A 27,076-nucleotide genomic window follows, 5' to 3' on the forward strand; every position below is an offset into this window, starting at 1 on the left:
AAATAAAATTTTATTTTATAAAATATCGTAAAACAATTTTTAAAAACTATTCTTTATAACTATTTTAAAAAATAATTATTGGAGTGTTTTCTAACTATTTGTCTTATAACCCAAACCCATGCTACAAAATTGAAAAAATAAAAAAGGGATCCAAACTCTCTTATTCGACTTACGGCTTACCCTGGAATCCTGTTGAATGCCACTTGCCAAACTCACCAAAACACCCATCCAACTCATTTCATTCACAAGTAATAATTAATATTATATTCAATGCAAAATTTCTATTTTATAGTCATTTTTAAAGAAGATTATGTTTGCTTTTCAAGGCTCAACCCAAAATAATTTTTTTTTACAAAATTATAAAAAGTTTATACGAATTAAAATATCAGAAAATATAATCTTTAATCCAACCCCATTTTTCTATTATGTAGTGTTAATTAATTAAAAAAAAAAGTAGAATATTATTGAAAAATAATAAATCTTGAAAAAAAAAATTAGAAATCCTATAATTTAAAGACTATATTCAGATGTAATTTTCAAGAAAATTTCATACAAACAAATAGTAGTAGATTATATAAAAAATTTCAATTATTTGTCTTATAAATCATACAAAATTTTGAAAAAAAATAAAAAGATATCCAAATTTTGGTATTCCACTTATCCATGAAATCTTATCAATTAATCTTTTACTTTTTTCTTGAAAAATGCAAAAGAAAAAAAAAATTGATTTCAAGATTAGGGAGAACTTGAATCTAGAAAGCTAAAAAAAAAAAACAACAAAGAACCTTATGGTTGATGTATGAATTAAAGCTTCAACAAAGAATTAGAAATAAATTGGAAATATGCAAAATTTTTAGATTCAAGAAAAACTAAAAATATAAACATAATTTGTAGAACAAATTAAAATATGCAAAAGAAAATAAAAAAAGAATGAAAAAAATCTCAATCTTACTCACCGGTTCAAATGAATTATGATCGATAGATTTTGCGAGGAAGAACAAAAAAGTACATATTAAATAATTCATCAATGAATAACTCAATATGTGCTTCCCTTTTCAAATAAAAATACTTTTAAAATAAAAATAAAAATGAGTTTTTTTTCTAACTATTTGTCTTACAACCCAAATCCACCAAAACACCCATCAACTCATTTCATTAGTAAGTGATAATTAATATTATATTCAATGCAAATTTCTATTTTATAGTAATTTTTAAAGAAGATTATGTTTGCTTTTCAAGGCTCAAGCCAAAATTAATTTTTTTACAAAATTATAAAAAAACTTCCCCAATAGAAAATATAATCTTTAATACAACCCCGTTTTTCTATTATGTAGTGTTAATTAATTAAAAAAAAGTAGAATATTGTTGAAAAATAATAAATCTTGAAAAAAAAAAAGAATTAGAAATCATATAATTTAAAGACTGACGTAATTTTCAAGAAAATTTCATACAAACAAATAGTAGTAGATTATATAAAAAAATCTTCAATTATTTGTCTTATAAATCATAAAAAATTTTCAAAAAAATAAAAATATATCAAAATTCTCGTATTCGATTTACCCATGAAATTTTATCAATTAATCTTTTACTCTTTTCTTGAAAAAAAACGAAAGAAAAAAAAAAGGAAAAACAAAAAAGTTGTGATTTCAAGATTAGGGATAACTTGAATCTAAAAAGTTAAAAAAACTAAAAGAAAAAACACACACTCACACAAGAGAACCTCATGGTTGATGTATCAATGGAATTAAAGCTTCAATTTTCTAAATTCAAGAAAAACTAAAAATCTTGCCGAACAAATAAAAATATGCAAAAGAAAAAAAACATAAATAAAAAGAAATCTCAATCTTACTCACCAATTCAAATAAATCCCGCTCAGTAGATTTTGTGAGGAAGAATGGAAGAGAAGCACATATTGAATATTTCGTCAATGAATTACTCAATATGCGCTTCCCTTTCAATCTTACTCACAAATTTATAATTTTGAAAATTACAATAATAACAAATAAAATAAATATGCAATGCTCCTATTTATAAAGAATATGTAGTTGGGGTGATTTAATAATTCCAAATCCACCAAAATACCCACCCAACTCATCCTCTTATTCATTAAAAATAAATTATATATATGACATTTTTCCTGTCCTGAGCACTTTACCAACGAAAATAATATTTTTTTAAAATGTAATTTTTTATTTGTAGCTTTTCTTATTATTTTAATAATAAAGAAATAAAATTTATGGATTAGAAGATTAATAATAAAAGAAGTAATACATTTTATGCCTAAAAAATAATAAATATTAAATATAACATCCAATTACTCTAATTATTTACTATTTATTTTTATGAATTTATATACATGTAGTCTATTAGAAACAAAAATAAAATTTAAAAGGGGAAGGGAAAGTGTGCTTTAATCACTTCAATTCCGTTACCTTCATTTTAAAATAACCCTTCTCCTTTTATATAGTTTTAAGAAAATTAAATTTATAATTAAAAAAATTAGCAACATTTAAAAAACTAATTAAAAAATTAGTAGTATCAAGCACGCATATAAAATTTATTTTTTCGTACAAAATTTATTGTCTTAATTTACCAAGCATCCACCTATTAATTTATCAAATAAATTTAAAATGATAAATATTCCGAACGAATTTAATTTTAATATCCACTTATGACTACCCTCTTATTTATTAATAAAAAATTTATAATTATTTATTTATTTATTAAATTTCGAATCCAAAGCCTCAACTGAACACATTTTTATTAACAACAAAATGCTAGGTTCCCTACAAACACCTTTCAAAAACCCAAATCACACACACAATTCACGTTCATGCTTCCATGCATGCATGCGTACGATACACCGCCGCAGCCACCGCCACCGCCACCTCCACCTCCACCTCCCCGGATCACATAACACAAACAAAAATTGAAATCCTACGAATCATAAAAACATTCATTCTAAGATCCTTGAGTTGCCTCCTGAGCCTTGTGATGGACGTACTGTCCGTACTCCTTGGCTCTCTCCTTCATATCCCTAGCCTTATTCGCTATCCTCATCCTAGCGTAGTCCAGCTGATCCGCCCCCGGCGGGTGTTTTCCGGCTACGTACTCGTATAACCACGACAATGCCATCAGCGCTGTCACGCCGCAGCAGCCAGAGAACAAGAACCCGGTTGTCGCCAGGAATATGACTATTCCCGCTGGGACTAGGATGGGGCTGAACAAGACCAGAGCTGGGGTGGCGATGATCAGAGCTATCACCGTTCCGGTTAAGGTTAATCCGGACAGGACCAGGAGGATGGTGCCGATGGTGGCCGCCGTCAAGAACTTGACGGCCTGGCGTGAGGATGGAGCCGAGTCGTAGGGCTTCGGGGTCACCGGCTTGGGTTGATCAGACATGATGGACGGCTGTGAACGAGGGAGAGGCTTTGAATAGAGGGTGTGATGAGCAGTGATGAGAGAGAGAGAGGTGTGAGGTGGGGTTATAAAGGAGGAGTGGGGGTACACGTGGAGGCATGGGAGGCGTCATCCTCTCGTGATGTGTGCTGGGTAGGATGTCTAGGTGGTGGCGTGGCGGATGCTGGACTTTGGCAGGCTTTGCACGGGCTTCCGTTGATGAGGCTATGCCACGTGCAATGCACCTACCCTCGCATGTGCATTAACGGCTGTCAATGGGGTTCACGGCCGTTAGCGGGGTTTAATGATGAGAGTATCGATTTTTATAATCCATGATTATATTCGAAATTCTATGCTATATAGAACTTATGAAAAGGTATCCATAAATAATATTTCACAAGATATATCATAAATATCGCGAAACCTTGACGTGGGGCTTAAGACTTGAAGTTGGTGATGGGTCGAATTGTCACGAGAAGTCAAAAACTCTGTTTTTTCTTTTTCAATAAAAAAAATTATTTTGTTATTTTAAATAGAAAAGACATGAAATTACCACAATATCCTCATCTTCTTCTTCTTATTTATTTTACTCTTTTTAATAATAAAAAAGGCATGAGAATATTATTAATCTCACATCCCCCTATTTTTTTTTCTCATTTAAAAAAAAATAAATAAAGGGTAAAAGGAGGAACTATCAAATAAAACCCCTCTTCTTGTGTACAATACCAAAATTACTATTAATTACACTTTATGACTTTGCTTCACATTTGAAGCTAAAAGACAAGGGCAATTGTCTGCAATATGATCCTTTTTTTTCTTATGTATAATTATGAAATACGCGTCATCTCTTAATTCTCTTAAGATGTTAATGGGCTCAAGGAAATAGTTATGGGCTATATAACTATTAGACTATCTTACAAAACAAGCAGATTTTAATCTGAGAAACCACAAAACAGTGTGCTTCAAATTGCACTCTATAATCCTACAAAATTACATGGAATTATCTATTCAACTAGTTTCAGAAGCCATCGGAGCAATCCGAAAAAATTTGCCTCAAATTGCCTAATCTAACAATGGGGTTGGACCGTAAAACTTGACTAAGTGAAGATCAGGTTAGGAGACCAATTAGAGCAGCCAGAAGCAAGAAGATGATGAGATTGGTGTAAGCTGCTGCAGCATTGTGTGATTAGCAACAATTTCGGTATTGGTATCACAGCTAGGATAAAGGAGGCAATCTTTACCAGTAATTCAGGATCAAGCTCAAGAATCCTTCGAAAGCACCTGATTAGCCGACTGTGGACCGTGATTCTTCTGAAGCAGATATGGTGGAAGAAAGTGTGGAATGATTAATGCCGATCCCAAACAAAGCAATATTAAGAATCCAACCCACCAAGCTTTGTGCGGTATGCCTAGCAGTAACTCATCACAAACTGTCAAGAAAACAAAACATATCAGAACTCCTGTGCCAACAATGTGTGATAATGGAAATGGAATATGTAATTAGTCATACATGGCAAAGTAAAAAATTTAAACAAGGCAAAAGAAAGAGAAGGGGATGCCAAAGGAATCAGGGGTACTTGCAGCAAGAAGAGGAAAAAAAAAAAGGAGCACCAATAGATGCAATCACATGAGCTTCTCAACCCTCGTCTGTCTTGCTGATGATTGGTTTTCTCTTGGTACTAAGAGTATCTATGGAGAACACATTGAATAGAAGAAAGTACCATCTTCTCAAACGGTAGGCATATGCTATAAGCGCTTGGGGTTGATTGTGTTGTACCATGAAAAGATTAGTGGTTTCATTATATTCTGTTGTGTCATGAGTTTTCATTATACTCTCTTGTGTCAAGAGTGCTTATATATCATTACAAAATTTTTTAGAGATCCAATATCCAAGTTCTTTATTCCAAATATGGACATAGAATTAAATTCACAGATTATTTCAGAGCATTCACATTTACTAGATGATTACATCAACAAGCATCCACTAATATGTCGTGAAGTTCCTTAAACATGCAGTCAAAACACTAGCAAACTTTTGTTAACTTAAGGCTTGATTTGTTTTGAACGAAAATGGTCCCTAGAATATCTTTCTTGTGACAGTTTATTCAAGTTTCAATTTATAGACTTCTATTTTAAAGCTTGGAAAATTTTTGCATGTTTTTCCAGTTCACTTTGGAAACTTTTGTTAACTTCAAGGCTTGATATGCATTGTTTGTCTACTACCTAATAACTTAAGTTTTTGGGTCATTTGGTAGCTTGGCATTTTTCACATCTAAATGCACTGCACCAGTCAGTGTATGACAGACATTTTCCAAACACATTTGGACAGAAAATCATGGTTCATTTCTAGTTAAGTTTAGCAGGAATTTACTGTCAAGGTACTTCAACGATATCTTTTTAGTAATTTCTCCAAATATTACATGCTTTTCAGAAGTGATAACTTCCAAGTACCAATTATATTGTTACATTTCAATTGTAATCATGTCTAAGTTATGGACTTTACATGAAGCAATTTCAAAAGCAGGTAGAAATGGCAACAAATTGTATTATAGCAACTCAAGACCATAGTTGTGAAAGGCGTGCCAACGCCACCCTGCGGCGCCTCGCCTGAAGGCAAGCGACGCCCCTTTAGGAAGGAGTCGCGTAGGCGCGCAAGGCCCTCGCCTCCGACAAGGCGCGACACAGTCGCCTAACTTGCCTCCAGCCAGGTACGCCCTCCTTCTTCTCCTTCTCCTTCTTCTCCTTCTCTTCTTCAGTCGCCGTCGGGCTGTAGAGGGTTGGGGCTAGGGCTGAGAAGCCCTAATTTAAATTTTTTTATTTTTATTTTTTGGGTCCAAAACGACATCGTTTTAGCCCTTTTTATTTTAAAAGGAACAGGCTCCAAAACGACGTTGTTTTGGAGCTTGTTCCTTTTCTTTTTTAAAAAAGGGGCCAAAACGGCGTCGTTTTGGAGCCTGTTCCTTTAAAACCCCTTTTTTCTGGTATTTTTGAACTCGACACCACTCCCAATCATGCCCTAGCCTCAGCCGTGCAGTGGAGAAGTGAAGAAGAAGAAGAAGATGAGGAAAAATAGAGGAAAATTAGTCACGTACCTTCCGGGACCCCATCATGTTGATTAAATTGAAGTTTTGGATGATATTTAATAATTTATGTGTTTAGGACAAATAAATGATTGTTAAATTTGATTATATTATATAAAAATATATATGTAAATTAGGGTGCGCCTCACTTCACTAAAGCCCGTGCCTTAGGTGCGCCGTGCGTCTCAGGCTCCAGGACTATTTTGCACCTTGGTGCGCCTTGAGCCTTTTAAAACTATGCTCAAGACTTGTTCAAGACTCCATTCACCCAACCGAAGGTTTGCAAAGAAACTGAAGAGAAGTGTCATAACCTTCTGCCAGATATCTAAATGAACTGACTTCATTACAGATCCCACTATCTGAGGGGCAACGATTTGCACGTTTTATGTTAAAACATAACAAACAGTCCTGCTTCCCGAATCTTTAAAGCCCTAAAACCCTAGCTCTTAACTCTTATCCTGAATCCAGCAACTTCTGGACTTCAAAAAATTAACCTTATTCTAACATACTTCATCTATAAAGCCTAGTTAGTCATTTCCAACATTAACAACCTTAAACTCACAAGCCAGCCAATGACTTAGACCTGATTGTAGAAAACATTATTCTAAGAGTTGGAATGTAAGTTTGGCATTGCTTTACAGCAGTAAATCTGTGATGCTAATAACTGATAGGTGTCATACATTGTATGAAGAGTTCCTGAATTACCTATATTGAAAATGACCAGTTCCCTCTCCCTTGTGTGTGGTATTGCCACAACTCCAGCAGGCTCCACAGTGACCAGAACATACATTCCATCCTGAGCAGAATTCTAAATTCAGCTTCTTAAAATGGTAAAAACTGAAAACATTCAAAAGCTTGGTATCATAATCTAACCTGAATGCTAAATAAGTCAAGATTATCAGTTTTGAAAATTAACTTTTCAGTATTAAGTAATCTCCTCTTCCGGTTCAGCCCCAAATCTGAATTGCCTCTCTTCAGTTGTATAGAAAAGCTGGCAGGTATCTGTTATTCAATAAAATGAGGTCAGCTTTCACAAAAAGGAAGCTGATAAAGCAACAATAAGAGGTGTAACATACATACAGAAGCTGGACATGATATCTTCACTTCATACCACGTATATGATTTGAGCCCTTGCAATTGATAAAGGCAAGAACCCATTTGTAGTTGTAGAGTTTCCTTCCATAGCTCCTTGCCAACATTCAAAACTTTGCTATCAATCCTGCAAAAGTGTATGGAAAAATATATTTCTCAGTTCAAGCAAAAGAAAAGGCATTAATAAGATACTACAATAGAGTGCTGATATCAAAGCAAATCAGATGCACAAAGATCGAGTATACTAACATGTCTCCATGACTGGAAGGAAGGCCACTGAAGATGAGACCAAGAATATAGAGCAGAATAAACAACTTGTTCATAAATAAACAACACATCTATATATTAATGGAGCACCCTGTCAGCTGCAACTTCTTGTTCCTAGAAAACCAGCACAAACATAATTCAGACAACAGAGCCTGTTTCTCAACTGCAGAGAATTGCAAAATTTTAGTAGATTTAGTGCAGTTTTCTTTAGATCACAAAAGAAAGTTTAAAACAAAAAGAAAAAAAAAGGATATATCAGTGTCCTCCATTGAAGATCAGCAGGGGAGAACAGCAGTACAAGAAGTCTGTTTTTCCTGCCCCATGCTGAATTCAGAGTGGAAGACCCATGGTAGGTGGTCCAAGAAATTTTCAGCAGAATCTACATGTGTGCATATTAAAGTCGTAAACATCAAATTACCCCAAATAACAAAATCATAATGAAGATAATGAATTACAAAAACAAGGCAGTATGTGGAACAGAGAGGAAAGAACCAAAATGAATCAATTCATGGCATCAAATAGAGCAAAATAAAATGTCATCGTGTTTTTGTTCCAAGGAGTATAACTAGAACTTGACAATTTGGATCCAGAAATGCCTTATCCAAATATTTTTGGGCTCAGCACAATGAAACACAATCAAATTTATGAGATCCTTAATTTGCTCATTCAGCACATAATTTGAGTGCCCATTAAATCAAACACGATCAAACTGTGGACAAAAAACAAGCCATTTTCAAGTAAATATAAGAGTGTGAACTATTCAATCCATTTTTTTTTTTAAATATTGTGCTGCTTCTGCTCTCCATCCATGTGATTCATCTTTTATTTATTGTGGTATGGCACCATCATAACTTTGCAAACCGTCTAGTTGCTAAGAAGAATGAGGAGGAAAAATGGAAATTACACACTAACTAAGATCTGCACTCAATGTAACCTAAGATGATTGCCTTATTTATATAGATGCTTAAAACTTCAGTGACAAGGGGAAAACAAAAATTTGAATCCATCTTTCAAATGTTTAAGTTACAAATATGTGAAAGCTCACCTGAACTAAGTAATTGGCTTGGATGGTTGTTTTGATGCAAGGTCGGATTACACAAAACCCCACAAATAATAAACAAAACTATTGAAACACAAACACAAAGTAAAAACTATAATTCCTAAATTTTAAGGTTGTTGATCCTTTCAGCACTCAAAACAAAGGAAACAAAACATATAATTATATGACCAAATTTAAAACCTTGTCATCCACTTGAGATTAACCCATTAACTTTTAACCAGCTTGCCATACACCGTTTAAGCTTTCAGTGCAAATGGTATTTTAATGTGATATCGGAACTTCCGTTTCTATCTGATTATTCCCCATTTATGGAACTCCTGAGGAGGCTGCAGGTGAGCCCCTTTAACCTTTTCCTCTAGGGCTAAGCAGCAATTTAAGACGACTCCAATATCAGTATAAATAGTGTAAAAAAACTTGAATGCATCAAAACTCACTAATCAACAAAGATTTTGCCAACGAGAATCAGCAATGAAGCGGAAGACACCCAACCGATTCCACAACAATTATTCCATCTCTTTCCTCAAATAATTTTTTGCCCAAATCCATACAACCATGACCCTGATTCAATTCACTTCCAAGTTCTACTCGTATCATAGAAATTACCTAAAAACTTCCTCAATTCCGATCTAGCATCCTGAAAAAACCCAGTCAAATATTTCCGGACTGTTTAACAATCAAAACATTCCCTAAATCCACAAAATCAGAATTCTTCAGAATCAAACCCGAACACATTCTCCAAAAGCAACAATAATTACAAACCGTCAATAAAACCACACTCTTCATTATTATGATAGTACTTCCTTCGAGAAATCAAAACCCTAATACAGAGTCGTCAGGCGAGAAGTCATCGATTGGGAGAAAGAAGTTGAAGAAAAGATGGATCGGAAAGAGAAAGAGAGGAACACTGACCTGAGTCGATCACACAGAAACGCCCCTCATTTTTCAAAATCCTTAAAAAATCAGTCTTTAGCAAAAATTAAAATTTTTCATAAACTTTATTTAATAATATAAATATTTTTTTTAAAAAAAAGAAGTTTGTTTTTACTTCTTATTTGATCATAAAAAATATATATATTTATTAATTTTTTTAGAGCATTTATTATTCCACGGAGTTGTGTGATTTGTGTCTACGAATACCCGTACCGTACGCGTGTGCTGCTGCTACTACAAAAGGCCAAAGGCAACATGCGTAAAACGCTGCGTTTTACTAAAAACGACGGCGTATTGAGGCTTCCAGTGGAAAAAGTGACCAAAACCAAAACCGTAACCCCCGCCCAAACCGAAGCCAAGAGCGAAAACCCAAATGCTACAGACTGCAAAGTTTCATTCCAAGAATCGAAGATAGCAAAATGGTTAGAAATCGATTCTGGGTTTTCTCCCTTTACTCTTCTGATTATCTTCAATAACTGTAAATCAAGTTTGATGAATTGTGTCTTCTTCTTTCTTTCTTTCTCCGTTTCAGTTCTCAATTGCAGCCATTAATGATACAGATTCCAAAGGTCAATGGGAACCCCTAGCGCCCACCAAGGAAGCCCAGGCATCTCTCTCCATCTCTATCTCTCATATATATGTATATGATTTTGGGACAATTGTTTTGAATTATTAGAAATTCCTCGTGAATTTTTGCCATTTCTGAGCTAAATTGGAACTCTATTGTGTGTTTTTATATCATGCATGAAAGTATATTTCTCTCCTTTCTTTAATGTGGGTATGGGGGTTCAGCTGTTTTATTGGTTGCATTGAGGAGAAAATTGATTACTTGCATTAGACTAGAAAATAACTAGTGGGACAGTTAGTGGGTGTTGGGATATCTCGCTTTTGAACTCACCAAAACCCTAAAGTGGCTTGTTTGGTTGCTGAGAAAAGTGCGGAGAAGTAACGAAGAGAAAATTTTGATCCTGTGTGCCAGGGTTCAGCCCCTTTATTTGGTAGGTGCTTTTTATTATGAATTCTTGTCTGCCCATTAGAAGTCGCTTACTTGACAATATTCCACTGTCACTCTGTGTTTTTTTTTTGAAAATCAATTAAATCTTATTTTATTTATGTGCCCCATAAGCTGTTATTTATATTTGGTCATTTCATGAATTTTATCTTTCAAACTTATCATGAAGGGCTTTGTAAATTACAAACTAAAGAATAGAAGCGTATTTTTTCTCCTTTTTTTTGTTTTTTTTTTCTCGGTGGGGATTTAGCTATTTTCCTGGTTGCATTGAGGAGGAAATTGGTTATTTGCATTAGACTAGACAATAATTAGTGGGACAGTTAGTGGATGTTGGGATGGTTTGCTTTTCATCTTAGAAAAACCCTAATCTGGGTTCTTTTGGTTTCTGAGAAAACTGAGGAAAAAAAAGAAAAGAAAATTTTGATACTGTGTGCTAGGGTTACACCCCCTCTCTTTGCTAGGTGTTTTTTATTATAATTTCTTGTTTATCCATAAAATCTATCATGTTTACTGTTCTTTTTGAAAATCAATACTTATTTTATTTATGTGCTTTGTATGTTGTCATTTGTCTTTGACCATTTCAGGAATTTCATCTTTCACAAACTTATCAGGAAGGACTTCGTAAATTACAAGCTAAAGAATATGAGAAGGCTCGAGAACTTTTAGAAGCTGTCCTCAAAGATCCTCTGATATCAAAGGCTCAAGTACTACTATCTCTAAAGGGTCTTCCTGTATAATTATTCTGCACTTGAGTTGAGCCATTCTTTTCTGAACCTTTTTTTTCCTGTCTTTCAGGTGGATAGCAATGCGACTGATGGGCATCTGTTACAGCTCAGGTTTTGTGTTTATGGTCCATTTTTATTGCTGACATGTAGTTTATATATTTTATTTTATTTTTCCTTCCAACTTTCCTATGGTTCCCCAGAGTTTGAAACTTCAAGTTTATCATTCTATTTGTTCACTACCACCATCACCATCGTCATTGTTAATTTCCTCCCTTAACCAATTAGGGGTTAGCTCAGTCTTTACATCCACATTGTCCAGAAATATTTTTCTTGGTTTTCTCGAGGAGCTAGTGTTGTGCTGTATGAGTTAATATTATATCCCCTCTCCTGAAGAGTTAATAATATATCTTTGAAGAGTAATTTAAAGTGGTATGCATAATCAACATCATCAGTGCAGCAATTGCAGCTTGTCATCTCTCCCAGTGTGTCTGTAGAAGCTGTAAGGGTCTTAAGATATTCTGCAACAGCATAATTTTCTTCCATTAAAAGTTAAAAGCTATCTCAAATTGGATTCTAATTTGCATTAGGGATACGATGCCTGGGTTGCATTTTATGCTGGTATTTGGATCATCAAAATCCTAAAATATTATTATCAATTGTATCATTGGGGCTCTGAGATTTGACTGGCTCCTTTTGATGGTATTATTTAAGGAAGCATGCTGTCTATTGTTTTTGTTTCTCTCTCTGATGGTACCAAAAAAGGAGTTGGCTTATGAAAAATGGTCCTTTCAACATTCTGATGAGACAAGCAAATTCCTGAGATAATAAACACATGTGGAGCTCCATTTGGTTGTGGGGCAGGGGGTGGTGTTCATGAGTGGTTTTCATTCACTTTAGAAAAATAAAAAATACAAAGATGAAAAATAATATTTGGGTTTAATATTAAGTTATTTGGTGAACCCAAAATATCAACTCCAGCATCTAGTTAGTAATCATGCATGTGCAAGAAATGCAGTAATGTATTTAATCATCACAAGTTGAAGCTCTATTTTAAACTGCCTAATCAATAAAATTGAACCTGCAAATCATCTTGAAAACATTTTATCAATTCTTCTTGCTGCATTTTAGAAGAATTCTGCCATGCCAGCTAATTAAATCTTACACATTTCTAAAGAGTGTGAGAGAATCAGTTCTTTTCTGTGCAATGTTGTTCAGAGTCCAATGTTTGCTTTATTCTTCGGCTGATTTTTCTACAGGTGATTATGTCAATCAAACTATCTATTTACCTGGGAAACTTTGTTATGTACATGTTCCTATAGATATGCTCACATAGTCTTTTTGCAGATTTTTGGTGCTGAAGAATCTTGCCACTGTTTTCCTTCAACAAGGTTCTGACCATTATGAGAGGGCTCTAAGCTGCTACCTTCAAGCTGTAGAAATTGACACCAAGGACTCTGTTGTCTGGAACCAGCTAGGAACCTTATCATGCTCAATGGGATTATTGAGCATTTCACGTTGGGCATTTGAGCAGGGGCTTTTTTGCAGCCCTAACAATTGTAAGCTTTTGTGGTCCTTTTGGATAGGTTATGTTTGTTATTCTCTAAATGGAGGCTCTTTTGAGTTTGTAATTCTATTGGTATTTTCTCTGTGGAAAATCATAGTCATCTAGATTTTTTTTCTTTTTCAGTCTACCTTGACAAGTGTATTTGTTTTCCATGGAACATTACAATTGTGATATTTTTTCCCCTGTTCTGGATTGTGTGTTCAGGGAATTGCATGGAGAAACTCTTGGAAATTCTTATTGCTATTGGCGATGAGGTTGCCTGTCTTTCTGTTGCAGAATTGATCTTGAGGCACTGGCCATCACATGCTCGTGCATTGCATGTCAAAAATACCATTGAAGAGTCGGACCCAGTTCCATTTGCTCCACGAGGTATAGATAAACTGGAACCTAAACATGTTCGACTTAAATTCCCTGAAAAGAGAAAGGCAGAAGATGAAAATATAGGTGAGGGTATTTCATTGAAAAAGCAGAACCAGAATATAGATCTCCACCTGGCAGAAGCCTCATGGGCGGCCCTCACTGATGCACTGCTGGGAATCTTACATCCACTGAATGGATGTGGTTCTGAGCTGGGAGCTGAAAAAATGTGCACATCACCCAATATCAGATTAAGTATACACTTGCCTTCTAGTGCAGAAAATATTGTGCCGCCTGGTGAAAGGAAAGGGCTCAAGTTTAATCCAGTTGGTGAAAATATGTGTCTGGGTGATTGTAACTCTGAAAGAGCAAGTACTCTAAAAGAAAAAGAAGCAAATGCTTTTGAAGAACAACCTCAGGAGAGGCGGAGTACCCGTCTTGAAAGGCTTCGGAGTCGTAAACCTGAGAAAGAAGAAGTAGATTTTGCCTCTGGTAAGGATCTGCCTAAAGCTGTAATTCAGTTTCTGGAACCTTTTATTGTTGGTGGACCAGGACTTAGAAATTCTGATCATGCTGCTAGTTCGTCTGCTTCTTGTCCTGAAAGTCAAGCTAATCTATCAGAGAATGAATGTAGTGATGTTGCTAAATTTGTGAAGGAAACTTCAAAAAATTATGGTGCTCACCATATGGGTCACTTGCTTTTAGAAGAGGTTGCAAATAGAGACCTTTTATATCAGGATTATTTTATCAAATTCCTGGAGTTGGAGAAATTGACTAGACATGGGGGCCTGGATAGAACACCTGAATGTAGTCTTTTTCTTGCTGAGCTGTACTATGACCTTGGTTCATCTTCTGAGGCATCCAGTCTGTCAGACTACATGGAGGATGTAACATACCATCTTTGTAAAATCATTGAATCAGTAGCTTTGGAATATCCTTTCCACTCAAGTGGAGTAACCGGAAATGCAAATTGTTCTTTAACTGATAGTGGTCAAGGTGCTGGTAGAATATCACTGGACAACTCTGTTAGCCAGAATTCACTTTTAGACAGCTCATTCTTGAGCAATAAACAGTTTTTTTGGGTTCGGTTTTTCTGGTTAAGCGGGCGATTATCTATTTTGGAAGGTAACAAGGCAAAAGCTCAGAATGAATTTTTGATTTCCTTGTCACTTTTGTCTAAGAAGGAAGATACGAAAGACACTCTTGGTTCTGTCCACCTGCCATACTGCAAGTTTACTAAAGAGCTAACCATTGATAGAGTTCTCCATGAAATTAATCTATTAAAGATTGATTTCCTCCTGAAGCAGACTGTGGGTGAGATGATCGAGAAAGAAATGTATTTGGAATGTGTAAACTCAATTGCTCCACTTCTGTTCTCTACAAAAGATGCTCACCTTGACATGTTGCCTGCTAAAGAAGCTGAGGGGGTTACATCAGTTGAACTTTCTGCTATAGATGTTTTGATAAAAGCATGTGAAAAGGCAAAGCTAGTAGACACCGAGTTGTATTTGCTTTGTCACAGGAGGAAGCTGCAAATACTCACTGCCGCAGCTGGTATGGAAGAGTATCTTACTTCACACAAACCCTTCCATGAGAGGTCAGGGTCAAAAACACTTTCTGCTTCTGAAATAGAATCACAAGAAAGTTCAAGCAAGCACTGGAATTCCTTGGTGGCAGAGGAAGTGAAGGCAATTTCCCAGTGTGCATCACAAGTGAAGAGCTTCAATGATCAATGCGGAGAATCTGTAAGTTAACTTCTTCTTCAGAAGTTGATGTGTTGTAGGAACGTGGTTTTACACATAATCCAGATGTGGTAGATAGACAATTGCATATAATAATATTAGAGAAGCAACCTTGTCACGGAGACATAACTTATCACAATTGTTCCTGGGCATAGTTGCTATGTTTGCTCATATTTCAAACTTCAATTATTAGACTTGTAGGTAATATTGAAATTGATATTTTATGGAGACCAATTCTGTAATAGCAGAAACATTTCTTTTGTGTTCAGGACATACGGTTCATACAAGCTTAGAGATGAAAAAGGAAAATAGGAACATTTCCTTCTAAGAACTTATACTTTTACAAGTTCTTTGAATTTGGAACATGTTCGAACCTCCAAACTCCAAAGATTGAAGCACTGGTGAGGAATGTTTTAAAAGGTCATTGAGGATTATGCCCTGAGGCTCGCTTCAAGGCAAGATGCTGTGAATTAGCCTTGAGGCTATAGCTTCAATACAAGGTAATTGATGCTTAAGCCTCGCCTTGTTGGGGCTTGCAGCATTGAGGCTATGGTCTTGAGGTTGATGAGGTTTAAGCCCTGAAATTTCAATTAGTTTTAATGGGTTTTGGGCCTTTGTAGGCTTTTGATATACATTTTAAAAGAAGTTGATGCCTCAAATATTCAATCAGTTTTAATGGATTTTGAGCTTTTGTGAAGTTCTGGTATATATTTTATAAGTCTTGAGTCTTATTTCTAGGGTTTTGGTTAAACCTTGACAAAAATAAGGCTTAGCTTGCTTCTATTAAACCTTTTACAAAAGTAAGGGTTAGCTGGCTTCTATTAAGCCTTTTGTAAAGAAACAAAAAAAGGGAAAAAAAAAAGAGAGTGTGAGAAGAAGAAAGAGAGTTGTTGATTTTTGTAGTGGTTTGGCAAATGTGCAATCAGTATCTTGCAATTGATAGATAAATGAACAAGACCAATGGGGGATGAGGAAGAAGAATTGATGGATAACATTGATGAGGAAGATGATAGATCTGGAAGATCCTGTTAGTGATAGTAATGGTGTTGCTGAAGATTATTTCATGGAACCATTAGAGAAAATTGGACCTTGAAATAGAGAAAGAGAAACTAAACTAGAAATAATTGAAAATTCCAAATAATGAATTCTCTTATTATGAATTTAATGGTTTTCTTATTGTCATACTTTTATGTGAACTTATTAGTATTTTTCTGATTTTTTATTTATTATTTATTTCTTGTTTAAGTTTTCTCCCTTGAGGCTTATTCCTCATCCCATTTAGGCAAAATGCCTCAAGGCCACCTTTAGGCTTTTAAAACACATGTTGCTGAGTGTTAGGTCCTCCAAAATTTCAAATCAAACCTCACTGAATATTAACTGCCACAGGCCATCTAGCCTTTTCCATAGTACTACAGACACAGTAATAGATACTGCTTTTGATTTATTGCTTAGCCTTACTATCAACCTCATCTTGCTCTTGTTTGGAGAATCTTTTAAAGGAAATATTACACATGTCCAACATGTGTAGCTATGTTTCAAGATTACAATTAAAAAAAAATTGTTGTTGCACGTATCACTTAAACAATTAAGTCCCTCGATAATATCATATGCCTTAATGATTCTTAGTGTTAATAATTACTAACCATGAAAAAACTGCCTGAAAATTCATTAAGTCATGGACACGAAAAGAGAAAATACCAAAAATATCTTTTCAAGTTTGAATGACACTAAATATGAATATAGATGAACAGATTGATTGAAATATTGTTGAAAACTTCCCAAATTTGAACGTGAGGTGCCCATATTAGCTTGGATCTAATTTGGATACTTTATTTCAAATTATGATAGTGAGTTGCATATGGTTTTCTTGAAATGTTTTTTTTGTGATTGACTTCTCGTGGTGAGCATTAGAGTTTTCTAGGCAAATTGCCAATTTCCGTTAAGTCCATGCTTGTTTAGGGTGGTTACCACGTGCTACATCCAATTTCTGATAATTGGTTCTGGTAAGATTCCAAAGCAAAGTCATGTTACTTCCAAAAATTGTTGAAAAATTCCCAAATTTGAATGTTAGGTGCCCAAATTAGCTTGGATCTAATTTGGATACTTTATTTTAAATTATGATGGTAAGTTGCATATGGTTTGCTTGAAATGGTTTTTTGCGATTGACATCTTGTGGTGAGCATTAGAGTTTTCCAGGCCAAATTTCCAGTTTCCGTTAAGTACATGCTGGTTTAGGGTGGTTACTACATGTTACATCCAATTTCTGATAATTGGTTATGGTTGATTTATTTTTATGATTCCAAAGCAAGGTTCTAATTTACAGAGAATGCAATATATTTTTATAATCTAATTCAATTGGTTGCTAATCTGCCACTCGTCTCAAAAGATTAAACTGTAGGGATGAGGACAACAATGTTATCAAACTACCTATCAAGCCTCAACCACCTCCCCCCACCCCCCGAAAGGCGATACTTGCACTCAAGGCGTAAACACCCATGGAATATAGGTGCAAAGTGCAGCCCAAGATGTGGGCCTGAGGCACAACGTAATGGAGACATGCAATTTTGTATAATCCAAAATGCAATTATATAGAAACAAATATTGCTTACTTCCACATGCAATAATGCAATTATAGAAGTTAACACGCTGGCATTTATCATAGATGACCAAAAATGAGTTTTTTTTTTTTTTTTTTTCCAGCATAAAGTACATAATGCAAACATAGTTTTAAGTACCATGATTAAACTGAGCTGTGAGCCATAAAGGCGGTAAAATGAGTCGTGAGAGTGAATCTTCTCCTAGAAAAGCTCTAAATTTTGGCTTCAGAATGAGAGGTGGGGGTTCCAATTTTTTGGAATGTGAGAGGATAAATTGGGTGTTTAGGGCTTAGATTTATTGGGGAGCAGAAACAAGACAGCGTTGTTTTGTCTTATGAATTAAAGGGGAAAAAAAAAACAGAGACAAAACACGTCATTTTGTCATATTCTATCAAAAAAATGATGAAGCGGCATTGTAAACATCCGGAAAGAAAGAGGGCTCAGGTACACGTTTAGCATACCTAAGCTTTCCATACAAAGTGCGCTCCATTTGCCATTTTTCGTACATGATTGAATGTATCTTGTCTGAGGCTGAGCAAGGTGCCAAGCCTGGTGGTTAGATGTGCCTTAAGTGTGCTTTTTACAACTATGTTCATTGAGGCAGAAAAACATATGTCAGGTAGGAGACAACCAAAGGGGAATAAATTGATTGGGAGGCTTGAACGCAAGTCTGTTTTTGAACTCTCACTTGACTCAAAAGCTTTAGCTCTCAGGGAATATGCCAACAATGTATATCAAGCTATATATCAAGCTGAGATTAATACATTTTCTGCATAAATTTAGAATGCTACATTTCAAGTCCAATGTATGATAGTTTTCATGCTTGCAGAATGCCATTATTGTTCCGATGAGCATCATTGGTGACATTCAAACTTTGCTGCTGGCAGTCATGTGCAATTTTGCAAACACATTCCTCAAAAAGAAATCTTCTGGGCTAGTAACTGTGGACCAAGCTGAGCAAAAGCAGAGATGCTGCTTTGTTGACATAGCCATTGCATTCTGCAAACTTCAACATCTCAATCCATCTACACCTGTTAAAGCTCATGTAAGTCTTATCTTCTGATTGTGAGGAAATGAACCTCATATATAAGTTGGTCATCCAAAGACAGTATTATTATTATTATTATTATTCTTGTTGTAGTTATTAAATTTTTTTCCCTATCTTTTATGTTAGATTGAATTAGTTGTGGCAATCCATGACTTGCTTGCTGAGTATGGTCTCTGCTGTGCGGGTGACAGTGGTGAAGGGGAGGAAGGAACATTTCTCAAACTTGCAATAAAGCATCTACTAGCCTTGGATATGAAGCTGAAATCCAACTGTCAGTCTTCAAACAGGGAAACAACTCAATGTGATGAACAGATTTCTCATAATGATAATGTTAAAACATCTCCAAATGAATTAAAATCAGATGCATTAAATATGGAATCAGGTCGAATGGAACTAGACGAAGATCATGCTGTAGAGAAGGATGTTCTTGAACGGATGGCTACCAAAGGCATTTTATGTAAAGGTCTAGCAAAAGACACTGCAGGAGCAACATTTGGGGAACATGGCAGTGTTGGTCCTGATGGAAAGTTCAATAAAGTTGAAAAAATAAGTGATGAATTTGTTGAATGTGGAAAAGAACTTACCGAAGATGAAAGGGAGGAGCTTGAGTTAGGAATTGATAATGCTTTGGATCAATGTTTTTTCTGCTTATATGGTTTAAACCTTAGATCTGATTCTTCCTATGATGATGATCTAGCCTTGCACAAAAATACTAGCCGTGGAGATTATCAGACCAAGGAACAGTGTTCTGATGTCTTTCAATATATACTGCCCTATGCAAAGGCCTCATCTGTGAGTATTTTCTCTCCCACTTCTTTTCATTTGGTTTCTTTTCTTGTACAAAGTTCTTATGTTTCCTTAAGGAAGATATCATTGACAATCTTATTTTTTTTCCTATGTTTGTTTTGGCTGCATGACATATGTATTAGAGGACTGGGTTGATTAAACTACGGAGAGTATTGAGAGCTATACGCAAACACTTTCCACAACCTCCAGAAGATGTTTTGGTTGGAAATCCAATAGATAAATTTTTAGATGATCCTGATTTATGTGAAGATAAACTTTCAGAGGAGGCTGGATCTGATGGCTTTGTTGAATCCATAATGAAAACATTTCCTGATGCAGGAGGCATTAAACAATACAAGGCTCCATCAGTGGGGAGGTATACATGTGCAAATTCTTTTGTATGGGTCATTTTTCTTATAATTAATGAGTCAAACCATGAAGTCCTTTAATGCTCATAAAGAACTATGTGTTTGTGTTAATACCAACTGCAGCTCACAACCCTATTTGGAGGTTTATTGCAACTTGTATTATCTCTTAGCTCAGTCTGAGGAAACGAATGCAACCGATAAATGGCCTGGTTTTGTACTCACCAAGGAAGGGGAAGAATTCGTACAGCAAAATACAAACCTTTTCAAGTATGATTTAATGTATAACCCTCTACGCTTTGAGAGTTGGCAGCGACTTGCAAATATATATGATGAGGTAAAATTTACTTTTTATTCGTCATCTTCACTGGGAATGCTGGTCATCTTAGTTGGGATTTTAAGGCTTCGATGAGTATTTTCATTTGTGAATCTGCAAAAGCACAAGCCCAAATTTGTTTTGATTTTCATGATTCCTTCACAGTTTGATTCGTTGAAGAAATTTCTTTGGTTCCACTAAAACAGGAGGTGGATTTGCTGCTAAATGATGGAAGTAAGCATATAAATGTTGCTGGATGGAGGAAGAATGCTAGTTTACCTCAGAGGGTTGAGACAAGCCGAAGGAGGAGTCGGCGGTGTTTATTAATGAGTTTGGCCTTGGCCAAGACATCAGTTCAGCAGGTTTTACCCTATAACCATTGCATACTTTTATTGGCAAGGGGTAAATTTCTTTATTTTTGGTCCTCTATGGGAGCTATTCCCAATATTTTAGATTTTGACACTTGAACATAGCACTTTGCTCTGTGTAACTGGCTTGCAACAGGAAAGGATTCAACAAATAGAGATCCCATGAGGATTTATCAATGGTAAATTGGGACGATCAGATGATTTTTGATCCATGATGCCTGCCATGTCACTTTTTTGGTTGATTGTTTTATTAGAAATGTCAAATATATTCTTCAATTGATGGTTTAAAATAATGCAATAATGATGATTTTCACATTAAAAACTCCTAAATGGGGCTGATCTTGTGGCTAATCCTGCAGGTTGCACCAGTAAATATTTACTATGTATCCAGTCAAGTTTCTTAAGAACTTTAAATTTGGATGAGAAACTTAAATGCAAGTGGTTCCATGTTGATCATTTAGAAAATATTATTTGTAACAGTTGTGATGAACTTTTTGTGCTTCCAGTCTGAGATACACGAGTTATTGGCATTGGTATACTATGACAGCCTTCAGAATGTGGTACCATTTTATGATCAACGATCAGTTATACCCTCAAAGGATGCAGCATGGACAATGTTCTGTCAGAACTCAATGAAACATTTCAAGAAAGCCTTTGCACATAAGTACATCTGATTTCCTTCACCACTATCCTTGTTTTATTTCTTATTTTTGAAATATAAGCCCAACCAACCTCTTTATGCTTTCTCTGATTACAGGCCAGATTGGTCACATGCATTCTACATGGGAAAACTCTCTGAGAAGCTTGGATATCCACATGAGCTATCGTTTTCTTATTATGATAAAGCTATTAATTTAAATCCATCAGCTGTGGATCCTTTCTACAGGATGCACGCTTCTCGTTTAAAGTTACTTTATACAACTGGAAAACAGAATTTTGAGGCTTTGAAGGTTTGTCACTTCCTCTCCCCCATCTACACAACCTTTTCTGTTTCTTGTTCACAATCAAATGCTGGTTCTAGTTTTTTTCTTTTTTAATTTTATTATATTATTATCTTTTCATTTAATTTATAACTCTCTCTATTGCTTATTGATATATTTCTTTCTAGTAGCCGCATGTTTTTTTTTTTATCATCGATCACCTTATAGTTTTTGACCTGCACACTTTTCTTCATTCTAAATAACAAAATACTTGCTTGATGTTCCCTTTATATATTTCAGGTTGTTGCAAGACATTCCTTTAATAAGTCAACAGAGGAGAATGTCATGAATATACTTAGTAGAATGAGTCCTGAAATTCTCAACTTACCAGCAGATGACATGGATGGAAACGCTCAAGCTAATCCTGAGGAGAGAAAGGATGCAGAATCCCATCAATTGGAAGAGGTGTGGCATATGCTTTACAGTGATTGCCTTTCTTCCCTTCAAATTTGTGTGGAAGGGGATCTCAAGCATTTTCATAAAGCCAGATATGTGCTTGCTCAAGGGCTGTACAGAAGGGGTGAACGTGGTGGTAGTGAGAGGTCAAAGGATGAACTTTCCTTTTGCTTCAAATCATCTCGCTCTTCATTTACTATTAATATGTGGGAGATTGATGGTATGGTAAAAAAAGGAAGGTAGAACTACAATTCCTTATTTCCATTTCTATTTTTGGAACTATCATTGTAGGAAATTTGAAAAGCAGTTGAAATGGAATCCTTTCAATTTATTTCAAAATTCACCCAAAATGGTTTGAGGGTGCAGGCATTTTAGATATTTATCAGTTAGGAGAGGATATGACTGTTCATGATGAAAAATGATTTGTACAGGTGGCCCCAAGTATTTGAATGTAAAGACTTTTTTGAATTTAGTTGTAGTCAAGTAATTATATAGAAAAATGTATGATTGTCGTTACATTAAGATAAGTTTCTTTGCCAAAGGTCATATCGAAAATTTGAAATGAATTCATTTCCTGAAATCAAAATATCCGATATATGCAACAATATTCTTTCAAAATGTTTTGGAAAAAAGTCATCTTCATCCCAATTTCCAACTGTTATTTAAATGAAAGTGGATTTATTTCATTTTTTGTGGTGGTGCCCTAGGGTTTTATTAGTAACTTTTTCAGTTTGTTCTCTTTGGTGCAGTTATGTTGCTTTTTAGAGGTTTTGAGTGACAATACAATATGCATCCAACTCAATTTGTCTTTTCTGGATTTCAGACGCAAAACAATGGGTCTTACTGGAAACAAGAAGGCATTGGAAGTCAACTTGCCGGAAAGTTCCCGAAAATTTATTACCTGCATTCGGAAGTACATGTTGTTCTATTTGAAACTATTGGAAGAGACTGGAGACATCTCTACCCTTGACAGGGCTTATATATCTCTTCGGGCAGATAAGAGGGTAACAAATCAATCCTCTAGAACATTTGCTTAATTCAAGATGTGATAAAGAACATCACTAATAGCTTCAGTTGGAAAAATACATTAAAGGGAAAGAAAATAGAGAGGAAAAATGTAAGGAAATAAAAAGGTGAGGAATATTTATAAGATTTTTCTCTTTTTTGGTCATTCATGGGAAAGTTGAGGGAAAGAAAATTAAATTGTTGAGGAATAAACCTTCCTTGGGTTCTTAAGGAAAATGGGAAGAAAATATTTTAACATTTTCTCTCTTCTTTTCCTTAGCATTTTTTTCCTCAACTTTTTTCTATGACATCTAAATATAAGAAAATTATTTTCCTTAACATTTTTCCTCTTTCCTTGGTACTTTCCATGAACCAAACATAACCTAAGAATATTAGATCTAGAAAATGGTTCTAGATTCTTTCTTCTCCTACATTTGGAGCTGAAAATTGATAATTCATTCAAGAAAATTCTATAAATATCTAAAATAAAGGATCAGAAATAGAAATTCTTTTGGGCTCTTATGTTTTCATGTGAGTCATTTCCTAGAAAAATGTTTAGGTTTGTTTAGGAGCATTTTCGAAAATTGTTTTCAAAAAATAGTTTTAGAGAACAGTTTTCAAAAATAGTTCTTTAATATTTTCTAGAACAAAAGTCTGTTTGAAAACTTGAAAGGTTTTCAACTTGTTTTTTATATTTTTAAAAATAAATTTTATATGTAGTTCTTTATTTTAATTATTCTTCATATTTGTCCTATTATTTTTTAAAACAATCATCAGAAAACAAGTGAAAACAACTAAAATATGTTTTTTTTTTTAAACAAAAAATTATTTTCTGTTCTTTGGTTGTCAAACATGTTTTCCTATTTTTTTATTTAAAAAAACAAAAAACAGTTTTTGAGAACAGTTAAAAAACAGGTCCTTTGTCTTTCATTTATAAGCAAATTCTGGCTCCATGTTGGTGGCAGCTTTAACCTTTTCATTTGTAACATTTTCTGCAACATTTAATCTTCTTTTATTTTAGGGCATCTTCTAGGAACTGGTGCTGTAGCAATGTCTATGTGTGCCTTATTCATATCATCTTGTACAATATTTTTATGATGACTCCAGATAATTACCATCATGATGCCTCATCCCACTATTCTGATACTGTTCTTTTCCTGATATTAAGTCCATTGAGTAAGGTAGTTAGTATCTAACTTCAATTTCTGAACCCAGTTCTCACTGTGCCTTGAAGATCTTGTTCCAGTAGCTCTTGGAAGATACATTAAAGCCCTAATTTCATCCATGAGGCAAGCTGAGACGGTTGGCTCTACTGCTGCAAGCAGATCTGAGCATATGCTGGAGAAAATGTTCACGTTATTTATGGAACAGGGAAGCTTATGGCCAGATTTATGCAGTTTGCCCGAGATGAGGAGCACAGAGTTATCAGAGAGTAGCTTATATGGGTAATTTATTTTTAATAAACTTATCTGACTTTTTGTTGACAAAATTCTAAATTCCTGACATAATTCCAGAATGATAACACATGATGCTTCTCCACCTAACTTGTATTCATGCTCCCTCTCCCCAATATATTCATTTTTCATTTGCTTCTAAAGTTATTAGTGATAACTTCCTGATTGAATTCCCAAATATTGGATTCTTCTAAGCTCCTAAATGTAGTCTTATTAATGTGCTGATTCCAATGAATGCAATGGCCTTTTGCCTTTGTTGCATGTGTTATAACAATTTGTCATTGGATTGATTATGTTGAATGCAATGCAATTATCCTGTAGTTATATATGTGACCGATATTTCAAACCCTTGTTGCAGATACCTCTACCAATACATCCAGTTATTGGAAAGAAATGTCAGGCTGGAAACACTAGAAGCAATAAATGAGAAGATTCGGAAGCGCTTTAAGAATCCAAAGTTGGCTAATAGTAATTGTGCTAAAGTTTGCAAGCATGCTTCAGTTGCTTGGTGTCGATCTCTTATAATTAGCTTGGCCTTGATCACACCATTACATGCTGAAAGTGTGGTCCAAGCCCTTCATATGTCAGATGGTGGTTTTGAAAACACCCAGCTGCTTTGTCTTGATCTGCAAACAAATGAATTGTGGAATTCTTCATTTGAGGATCTGACCCATGTGAAAAACCTTGAAACAAAATGGGTCCCACTGTTGTCTAAAATTAAGAATCTCATTATTAGGAAAGCCTCAGATGAAAATTTGGAGACTGCCAATACTTTGCTAAGATGTTGTTACAATTTCTATCGTGAGAGCTCCAGCATAATGCTCCCATCTGGGATCAACCTTTATTCAGTGCCATCCCGGTTAGCAACAGACACACAAATTCACCTAGGAATGAATGGGGTTGAAATCGTCGATTTGAGTGTTCCTCGGAAGCTTCTTTTGTGGGCCTATACACTACTGCATGGCCGTTGCACAAGCATATCAGTGGTTGTAAAGCATTGTGAAGAAAATGCTAAGGTATGTAAACTAACATCCTCTCTATTGATGTTTGGTTGGCATTCTTAGTGATGTTTGAAATTAATGGATAATGGGATGTAAGTGTGGTGTCAGTTACATTTCTGTCCAGAATTTTTTTGCCTCTGTAAAAGCCAAGTGAGTGATTGACAATTGAAATATGCTTCCGCTGAACCTCCACTTTTGCTAGAAAACATATGCTTAAATGAAAAGAAAAATTAAGATGAAAACACTTCCTGTATTGCACTAAAAAAAACTAAACAAGAATTCAAAGCTGACTGATGAAGTATCTATCACTGGGCTCTTGGTTGTGTTTGCAGTCGAGGATGAAAAAAGGAGCAGGCACCTCTTCCACACTCCCAAATACAAGCATAACCAGTGCCACCACTACTCACACAGGTTCTTTCTTTGTTGCTTTTCATTTTTTGTTTCTTTTCTTCCTCCTGCTCCTCCTTACGATCGTCTTTGGTCCTTTGCCCAAATGGTTGCAGGTACCGGGAAAGATGGAGGTGGTGAACCTGAGACTGCTGCATTAGCCACAGCAGCTGTTTCTTTGCCGGAAGGCGACAGCATACGGGGCCTCAATTGCTCTGGTGAGACTCAAAAGAGCTTGCTTGCTGCTCCCCATTTGCACCAGTGTACCAGCAGCAGTGCAGAAAAGAGCAATGTGAGTGTGCATGAAGCAGGAGATCCTGAGAAGGCCTAATTAGACGATTGATGGCCTTTGTATATTTTCTTTGATCATGCTACTCCGAAAAAATGTGTTAGCTTTGTTGAGTTTCACAAGGAGTTAGTTCATTAGGAATGTGCCATTTTCAAGAGGAAATGTATATTTCTAGCAACCCATTTTTATGAGTAGAAGAGGGTAATGTGTTACAAATAATACTTGAGAATCTACACAAGTTTTTTCTGGATACAAAAGAGATATAATCTGGAATTGGCAAATGTAGAAAAGTGTGATCAGTGAGGTCGTACCATGCTTATATTTATTTAGGTTCCATTATTTTGCATCAAGTTTGATCACATGAATGATTGAGAGTGAGAGTTTGCAGTGTTGAAAGATAGAAAGAATAAACCTTAAATTTGGGGGAAAGAAAATAGAAATAAGAAAAGATAAAGATATGACTTGTTTTTTTGGGCAATATGTATGTTTAGAGTGTGTTTGGTATATTTCTACTTATAAAGTGTTTCTAAGAAAAATAACTTATCCTATAAATGATTTTTCAAAATTTTAAAACTGTTTTCAAAATTTTGTTCAATACTTGATTTTTTTTTTTTTTAATATTTTTTAAGTTAAAAGTGTTTTTTAAAAACAATAGCATGGACTCTTAGTCCAAAAAAACCATATTTAAGCCCACATCAATCCCCTCCATTTTAAATTTTTAGACTTCTAATTTATATTATAATTAAATTTCTTAGTTTATCCTATGGTTTTTTTTAACATTTAACATTTGAAAAATTAATCAAAGCCCGGTACTAGAATTGGGCCGGGCTTCAGGGCTTTGATTGGAGAAAACGGC

At 35.0% G+C, this 27,076-nt stretch overlaps 3 protein-coding genes across 9 annotated transcripts; 1 reads left to right on the forward strand and 2 right to left on the reverse strand.

Moving 5' to 3' along the window:
- Positions 1-2,741: 2,741 nt before the first annotated feature.
- LOC117913462 (oleosin 1) lies at positions 2,742-3,647 on the reverse strand. Its single transcript, XM_034828446.1, has one exon. It carries the CDS (start codon positions 3,400-3,402, stop codon positions 2,962-2,964), a length of 441 nt encoding a protein of 146 aa, XP_034684337.1. The 5' UTR covers positions 3,403-3,647; the 3' UTR covers positions 2,742-2,961.
- Positions 3,648-4,266: 619 nt separating this feature from the next.
- Positions 4,267-9,892, reverse strand: LOC117912020. Of its 5 annotated transcripts, none has more exons than XM_034826437.1 (6): positions 9,808-9,892; positions 7,821-7,952; positions 7,560-7,698; positions 7,353-7,481; positions 7,185-7,275; positions 4,267-4,829 (listed from the first exon to the last, which is right to left on the reverse strand). In XM_034826437.1, exons 2-6 carry the CDS (start codon positions 7,907-7,909, stop codon positions 4,660-4,662), a joined length of 618 nt encoding a protein of 205 aa, XP_034682328.1. In that variant the 5' UTR covers positions 7,910-7,952; positions 9,808-9,892; the 3' UTR covers positions 4,267-4,659. The 5 variants fall into 5 exon arrangements, with proteins under 5 accessions (XP_034682328.1, XP_034682329.1, XP_034682327.1 ...); XM_034826438.1 differs by lacking the exon at positions 9,808-9,892 and adding an exon at positions 9,658-9,801; XM_034826436.1 differs by lacking the exon at positions 9,808-9,892 and adding an exon at positions 9,502-9,801.
- Positions 9,893-10,160: 268 nt separating this feature from the next.
- On the forward strand, positions 10,161-26,554 carry LOC117912696 (calcineurin-binding protein 1). Of its 3 annotated transcripts, XM_034827377.1 has the most exons (19): positions 10,161-10,250; positions 10,361-10,435; positions 11,425-11,544; positions 11,636-11,676; positions 12,910-13,121; positions 13,334-15,231; positions 18,655-18,870; positions 19,000-19,665; positions 19,803-20,035; positions 20,151-20,361; positions 20,547-20,702; positions 21,215-21,372; positions 21,466-21,658; positions 21,929-22,323; positions 22,908-23,088; positions 24,305-24,534; positions 24,902-25,559; positions 25,877-25,955; positions 26,048-26,554. In XM_034827377.1, the coding sequence occupies exons 1-19, from the start codon at positions 10,248-10,250 to the stop codon at positions 26,260-26,262; spliced, it is 5,940 nt and encodes a 1,979-aa protein (XP_034683268.1). In that variant the 5' UTR covers positions 10,161-10,247; the 3' UTR covers positions 26,263-26,554. The 3 variants fall into 3 exon arrangements, with proteins under 3 accessions (XP_034683268.1, XP_034683270.1, XP_034683269.1); XM_034827379.1 differs by lacking the exons at positions 24,902-25,559; positions 25,877-25,955; positions 26,048-26,554 and having other exon boundaries at positions 24,324-24,434; XM_034827378.1 differs by lacking the exons at positions 10,161-10,250; positions 10,361-10,435; positions 11,425-11,544; positions 11,636-11,676 and adding an exon at positions 11,710-12,821.
- Positions 26,555-27,076: the final 522 nt, after the last annotated feature.

This window comes from Vitis riparia, chromosome 4, assembly GCF_004353265.1.
Source record: "Vitis riparia cultivar Riparia Gloire de Montpellier isolate 1030 chromosome 4, EGFV_Vit.rip_1.0, whole genome shotgun sequence".
Taxonomy (NCBI): domain Eukaryota; kingdom Viridiplantae; phylum Streptophyta; class Magnoliopsida; order Vitales; family Vitaceae; genus Vitis; species Vitis riparia.

Excerpts from the sequence above, each read along its gene's own strand:
- LOC117913462 (XM_034828446.1), bottom strand. The coding sequence starts at position 3,402 with ATGTCTGATCAACCCAAGCCGGTGACCCCGAAGCCCTACGACTCGGCT.
- LOC117912020 (XM_034826437.1), bottom strand. The coding sequence starts at position 7,909 with ATGTGTTGTTTATTTATGAACAAGTTGTTTATTCTGCTCTATATTCTT. Across the intron at positions 7,482-7,559 it reads AGATATCATGTCCAGCTTCT|ATACCTGCCAGCTTTTCTAT; the intron begins GTATGTATGTTA and ends ATTGAATAACAG. Across the intron at positions 4,830-7,184 it reads ACTGGTCATTTTCAATATAG|TTTGTGATGAGTTACTGCTA; the intron begins GTAATTCAGGAA and ends TTTTCTTGACAG.
- LOC117912696 (XM_034827377.1), top strand. Across the intron at positions 18,871-18,999 it reads CTACACCTGTTAAAGCTCAT|ATTGAATTAGTTGTGGCAAT; the intron begins GTAAGTCTTATC and ends CTTTTATGTTAG. Across the intron at positions 25,560-25,876 it reads ATTGTGAAGAAAATGCTAAG|TCGAGGATGAAAAAAGGAGC; the intron begins GTATGTAAACTA and ends TTGTGTTTGCAG.